Raw genomic sequence first — 7088 nt, forward strand, 5'->3', positions numbered from 1 at the left:
AGACAATCATTTTCAAATAAAAAACGTTAGATGTTAGTTTTAAGGATGCCTATTAGCTAGTGTGCTCCAAAACAGTGACAAAATTAGCATTTAGAAGATATACAACTGATATAAACATCGAAAGTTTGCAGTTTGTCATTTCCACCTAAATGGATCAACGGTTTTATTCAGGTCACCTCATACTTGTTTCTTATCAAATCTTCTGACCAATCAAATGCTCTCTAGTATCTGACATGCCCCGCCCCCATCAAGACACTTCTCATTTGCTTTTCATTTACATTAAGCAGACGCTTTTATCCAAAGCGACTTACAAATTAGGACAAGGAAGCAATTTACACAACTATAAGAGCAGCAGTGAACAAGTGTTATAGACAAGTTTCAGGTGTGTAAAGTCTAAGAAGCTAAGCATTATTAATGTTGTTTTTTTTTTTTGAGAGAGAGTACAGTTAGTGGTATAGCCAGAGAGGCAGTTACAGATTAGGAAGGAAAGTGGAGACTAAATAGTTGAGTGTTTAGTCGTTTCTTGAAGACAGCAAGTGACTCTGCTGTTCTGATGTAGTTAGGGAGTTCATTCCACCAACTGGGCAGATTGAATGCGAGAGTTCGGGAAAGTGATTTCTTCCCTCTTAGGGATGGAACAACGAGGCGACGTTCATTCACAGAACGCAAGTTTCTGGAGGGCACATAAATCTGCAGAAGTGAGAGCAGATAAGAAGGAGGAAAGCCAGGGGTCGCTTTGTAAGCAAACATCAGAGCTTTGAATTTGATGCGAGCAGCAACTGGCAGCCAGTGCAAACGGGTGAGTAGCGGAGTGACATGTGCTCTTCTGGGTTCATCAAAGACCACTCGTGCTGCTGCGTTCTGAAGCAGCTGAAGAGCTATGGTAAAAACGAAATGCTATTGGCTGTTTATTTAAAGGGGAGGAGCTACTCTAGCCCACCCTCTTTTCATTCACTATGGTCTATTTTAGTTAAAAACAGTCTAGTAAATTTTGTGAGCCAGTCTTGTGTTTTATGAGTATATTTTTGGCAATAGGATAAAAATTATAGTTTTTTTTCTTTTATGGCAAAAATAATTCTAATATTAATTCAAGATCAAGATCCATGAATATTTATTGTAAATTTTCTTCCATAAATATAGCACAACTTAATTTCTGATTAGTAATATGCATCGCAAAGAACTTCATTAAGGCCTGTTTCTCAGTATTTTGATATTTTTTCAGCATCAAGATTCCCGAAATTAAACAAATCAGACTTTCTCCAGAAGTAAAAATATTATAGGAAATACTGTGAAAAATTCCTTGCTCGGGTAAACGTCCTTTGGGAAATATTTGAATAAGAAAAAAATTCACTGGAGGGCAATAATTTTGACTTCAACTCTATAGTTTAATACAATTTTCTAAGTAAAATGATGAAATCAGTTTCAGAAAAAGCCAATTTGCTTATAAAAAAAAACATTGCATCACATAATGCATCACACTATGAACAGCAGCTACGCTAATTATTTTCTTTATTCTCCATTTCCACCTGGGGATACTCTTCCTGAGGCCCTAAGACTATGCAGAGTCACTGATTCGATCCAAGACCAACGACGAGATGATCCCAAGGTTTCCATATCCTGGACCAGGCCGTATCCTGAGCAGCTACTGTGGTGGTCATGGAGAAGTGGAGAGCATTAGACTGATTCTGTGACGCTCCAGAGACAGATGAGTCTCGCTGAGGCCAGCTTCCAGCCTCTGCTGCTGAGACTGCAGCTCTGCACAAGACGTTTGGCCAGCGGAGAAATTAAAATGGTCATGCCCAACTGAGCCTGGTTTCTCTCAAGGTTTTTTTCTTCACTTCCGCCATTAGTGAAGTTTTTTTTCCCTCTCCGCTGTCGCCACTGGCTTGCATGGTTCAGGATCTGTAGAGCTGCGCATCGTTGGATTTGCTCTTCAATATTTGGACTCTCAGTAGTGATTATTAAACCACACTGAACTGAGATAAACTGAACTAATCTTAAACACTACAAATTGAACTACACTGTTCCTATTTACTATGACCTTTTATGTGAAGCTGCTTTGACACAATCTACATTGTATAAGCGCTATACAAATAAAGGTGAATTGAATTGAATTGAATAATTAAACACAATAACTTCCAGTACCTTTTTCTTGTCGCTGGACATGAGGTCACTCCCAGTGCATCTGATTGGCTCAATGACTGGCTGACCTTTGACCCGAGTGGTAGATTTCGCGAGGCTACTTTCAACCAGTTCATCATCAAACTTCTTTCTCTTTATTGATCTAAAAATAGAAATAGTTCAAGTCCTCAGGTTTACAGTAAAGTACAGAGCACATCGCAAAGCAGACAGCAGCAGATGACAGCTCTTCACCTGGAGGAGCTCCTGCGTTTGGGGATCAGTCCTGCTCCGCTGAAGGCCTGCGCAGCGGTTCTCTTCACAGCGGCTGACTCTTCGTCCTCTGACCTGCTCTGTGAAACCATCGGCCCGACTGACGCTCCTGCACCCACGGCAGAAGGGACGACTGCCTTTACATCTGCAACACAATAATATATATATATTTTATTAACTTATTTATTAGCAGGTTTATTTAACTGGCACAATGCAGTATAACATTGCTATAGTCTCAAGAAGCCGATGCTGAACATACAGGCTTCAAGCCAAAGGTTAATTTGCAGACTCTGGTTAGGCTTTTTATACACCAAAACAATACAAATATCTTTATAATATGTACATAAAAAACTTTATCAATACAAAATGACGGCACATAAAAAAGGAAACTACATGATGACGATCACCTGATTTAGTTTCAGCCGCTTATCCAACTTTGCCTTTTTAGTTTAATCTGCATATATCTATACTTAATATATAGTTTAATCGGCATATCTATACTTAATATATAGTTTAATCGGCATATCTATACTTAATATATAGTTTAATCGGCATATCTATACTTAATATATAGTTTAATCGGCATATCTATACTTAATATATAGTTTAATATTTAGTTTAATCAGCATATATCTATACTTAATATATAGTTTAATCGGCATATCTATACTTAATATATAGTTTATTATTTAGTTTAATCAGCATATATCTATACTTAATATATAGTTTAATCGGCATATCTATACTTAATATATAGTTTATTATTTAGTTTAATCAGCATATATCTATACTTAATATATAGTTTAATCGGCATATCTATACTTAATATATAGTTTAATCGGCATATCTATACTTAATATATAGTTTAATCGGCATATCTATACTTAATATATAGTTTAATCGGCATATCTATACTTAATATATAGTTTAATATTTAGTTTAATCAGCATATATCTATACTTAATATATAGTTTAATCGGCATATCTATACTTAATATATAGTTTAATCGGCATATCTATACTTAATATATAGTTTAATCGGCATATCTATACTTAATATATAGTTTAATCGGCATATCTATACTTAATATATAGTTTAATATTTAGTTTAATCAGCATATATCTATACTTAATATATAGTTTAATCGGCATATCTATACTTAATATATAGTTTAATATTTAGTTTAATCAGCATATCTAGACACACACATATACATATATATACACATATACACACACACACACATATATATATACATATATATATACATATATATATATATATATATATATATATATATATATATATATATATATATATATATATATATGTGTATATATATATATATATATATATATATATATATATATATATATATATATATATATATAAATAAATAACTCTAAATAGGAAAATCATATTAACAGCCAATGACCATTGTCAAAGTACAGCATTGATCACAGTCAATTTAATAGAGCTAATGTTGTTTTGGAGTCATATTCTGAGGTTCTTTAAAATCATGAGTAGGGCCAGACAGAATCTGCAGATATTTTATGCTATTTCTGTGCAGAATTTTGTAAAAAACTTTACAGATTTACGCGAAATGATTTTGGGTGAACTTAATATATGAAAAAAAATACATTTTTAATTTTTATTTAACGTTTACCATACAAATCCAATTAGATCCACTTAATTGGTAAACAAAGCAAGTCTTACATATAATATATCTACTAAAAGACCGAAAATATGACTTTTCAAACTGTATTGTGAATAAATCATATGAACATTTTCATATCAGTCTATAATATTACTAAAATTAATTTAAAAACTGAATAAATATAACTTGACACACATTTACACACGTAAATAAATAAAACCAATGATGGGCTGAAAATCTGTGGACTTCCAAGTTCCAGATTTCAAGTGAGCCTAGCCATGGGGTTCCACAACTCTCAATTCCTGCCCCTATTTTAATGTTACCAATTGGTGCTATCTTTGATAAATTTGGAGTTTCATTTCATTTATATGGGCAGCATGGTGGCTAGCACGATCGCCTCACAGCAAGAAGGTCGCTTGGTCGAGCCCGGCTGGATCAGTTTGCATTTCTGTGTGGAGCTTGCATGTTCTTCCCATGTTTGCGTGGGTTTCCCCCACAGTCCAAACACATGCACTATAGGGGGACTGAATAAGCTAAGTTGGCCATAGTGTATGTGTGTGAATGTAAGATAGTATGGGTGTTTCCGGGTGTTGGGTTGTAAATCGATAGCTCTTCATTCTTCTTTATTCATTTGCTTTTCAGCTTAGTCCCTTTATTAATCTGGGGTCACCACAGCGGAATGAACCGCCAACTCATCCAGCATTTGTTTTACGCAGCGGATGCCCTTCCAGCTGCAACCCAACACTGGGAAACACATACACACTTATTCACACACACATACACTACGGACAATTTAACCTACCCAATTCACCTCTACCGCATGTCTTTGGACTGTGGGGGAAACCCACGCGAACGCAGGGAGAACATGCAAACTCCACACAGAAACGCCAACTGACACAGCCGAGGCTCGAACCAGCGACCTACTACGCCACTGCGTTGCCTTACAATAATGTATTTAATATTAATATTTCTTTATAGCTGTTAATGTTGTCTTACCTTTCTCCATGATCTCCAGATCAGCGGTTTAACAGTCAGAAAGCAGATGAATCATGAATACTGCGGGAACACATACACAACAACAAACACCAGTGTAATACAATGCAGTGTTTTGGATCACTCTGTGATCTATTATATGTACACGTTAATAAACAAATAGCTTCATTAGCTCTAACAGAGACAGTTGTTGTGAAACCCGAACACCACAAGACATTTAAGCGGCAAAATCAAGAAACCCAGACGTATGTTTTACCTTTAGAAATAGTATCGGCGAGATTAGACGTTAATCAACTTTAAATGAACATTTAGTCATGATATATGACTAAAAAAACAAAGCGATGAAGCTAAGCTAACTGAAAGCTTGTGTTGAGATTGGAGAGATTCCGGTTTACACCGGAAATGTTCCTGAGCAAAACAAAGCTCCGAGTAAAGTAGCCGAACATTAGTGTAATGCGGAAAATTAAAAAATAATTTAAATAATCTTAAACCTCGTTGATTAGAGAAACGAAGCTTTTTCGAAACGACCATTCATCTGGAGAAATTGTTTCGTTAAATAATTCAGTTTGGAAGTGACCAAAACGCTACATGTTGGCGACATCTGCTGGTCCAAACTTGGACATTCAACGAAGTAACTCCTAAATCCTTTTTTTATTTTTCCCCATTATTTACAAAGAATTTAAACCACAAAATGTTAATGTTATATTTAAATATATAACTTTATTAATATGTACAGTTTTGTTTATTTTTATTGCAATTTTACAACAGAACATGCAAGAACAATAACATTAAGTTGACAGCAAAATAAATAAAATATAAAAAGAAATATAAAATAATTACAATTATTCTAAGAGAAGATTTAAGTCTTTAAGATAATTAACAGTTCTTTTTGCTTTGGTATTTCTTGTTTCTTTTATGACCTATTTCTATTCTAAAGTGAGTAAAATGGGTTTTTCTCACTGCCCATTTACATTTATGAATAACAAATGTTCCATAAATAATGCTATCATACAAGTCAATGGCTATGACAACAAACGTCATTGAAAATTCAGATGTAGTGCAGGATTCTACTATATAGGAATCGCTATCAGAACATCAAAATGTTTGATTTATGTTGTTTATAATTGTTTAAATCGGCCAAAATAGGAAATGCCGAATAGCTTTAATAAAACTCCAAAATGTTTTCCTCATAAAGGGGGAAAAGTTTAAGAAACTGGCTGAAAAACAGAAGAAAAGGCAGCATGAACATATTTTTGAAAACAACTGGAATGACAAATACGTCAGGAATCCAGTTTGAGACCTGTGTTAAACAATTGGCTAATCCTTACAATTTAATCCATTCGAGGAAAACAAAAACAGCTTGTTTTAGGTAATCTTTAATCAAAATCGAACATTTTGCTTCACGATGATGTCAAGTTGACGGCTTGGGCGAAAAGCCACGCCCATCCTAAAGATACACGCAAAAACGAAACCCCGCCCCTACTTAATATTCAGTTTCAATTAGAATTATGTCATCATATTGCAATAAAAATCTGCTGCAACTTCCGGTTACAGTGAAATTCAGATTAAAGTGTGACTGAAAACTCAACCATAAAATGAATGTATGATTATTTTTGAATGAATGTATAATTATTGAATTAAGATTTCTAAACCCCATATCACTGTGAATGTTTATCTAATCCTCAATATGAAGTTCAGTAAACATTTAAGCTTATATTGTTCAGCTAGACCAGTGTTTCCCAACCCTTTTCCTGGAGGCACACCAACAGTACATATTTTGGATGTCTCCCTTTCCTGACTAATTAACTTCAGGTTTTGGAGTCTCTTCTTATGTTCTAATTAGGTGATTCAAGTGTGTTTGATTAGGGAGAGATTGAAAATGTGTACTGTTGGTGTGCCTTCAGGAACAGGGTTGGGAAACACTGAGCTAGACCACAGCCATATCACCCTGCAGCCCAAGACTGATTACTCACTGAAGCGAAGCAGGGCTGAGCCTGGTCAGTACCTGGAATGGAGACCACATGGAAAAAGGTTGCTGTTGGAAGT

General features: G+C 34.9%; 1 protein-coding gene across 1 annotated transcript in view; it reads right to left on the bottom strand.

Annotated features, from left to right (window-relative positions):
- Nucleotides 1-5465, bottom strand: part of mcrs1 (microspherule protein 1) — a 16913-nt gene extending 11448 nt beyond the window's left edge. Inside the window, exons 1-4 of the mRNA XM_056468518.1 lie at nucleotides 5299-5465; nucleotides 5046-5105; nucleotides 2374-2536; nucleotides 2146-2284 (exon numbers count right to left, since the gene is read on the bottom strand). Coding sequence (XP_056324493.1) covers nucleotides 2146-2284; nucleotides 2374-2536; nucleotides 5046-5055 — 312 coding nt within the window. The 5' untranslated portion in view covers nucleotides 5056-5105; nucleotides 5299-5465. The remainder of the gene's footprint in view (nucleotides 1-2145; nucleotides 2285-2373; nucleotides 2537-5045; nucleotides 5106-5298) is intronic.
- Nucleotides 5466-7088: the final 1623 nt, after the last annotated feature.

This window comes from Danio aesculapii, chromosome 11 (genome assembly GCF_903798145.1).
Source record: "Danio aesculapii chromosome 11, fDanAes4.1, whole genome shotgun sequence".
NCBI lineage: Eukaryota > Metazoa > Chordata > Actinopteri > Cypriniformes > Danionidae > Danio > Danio aesculapii.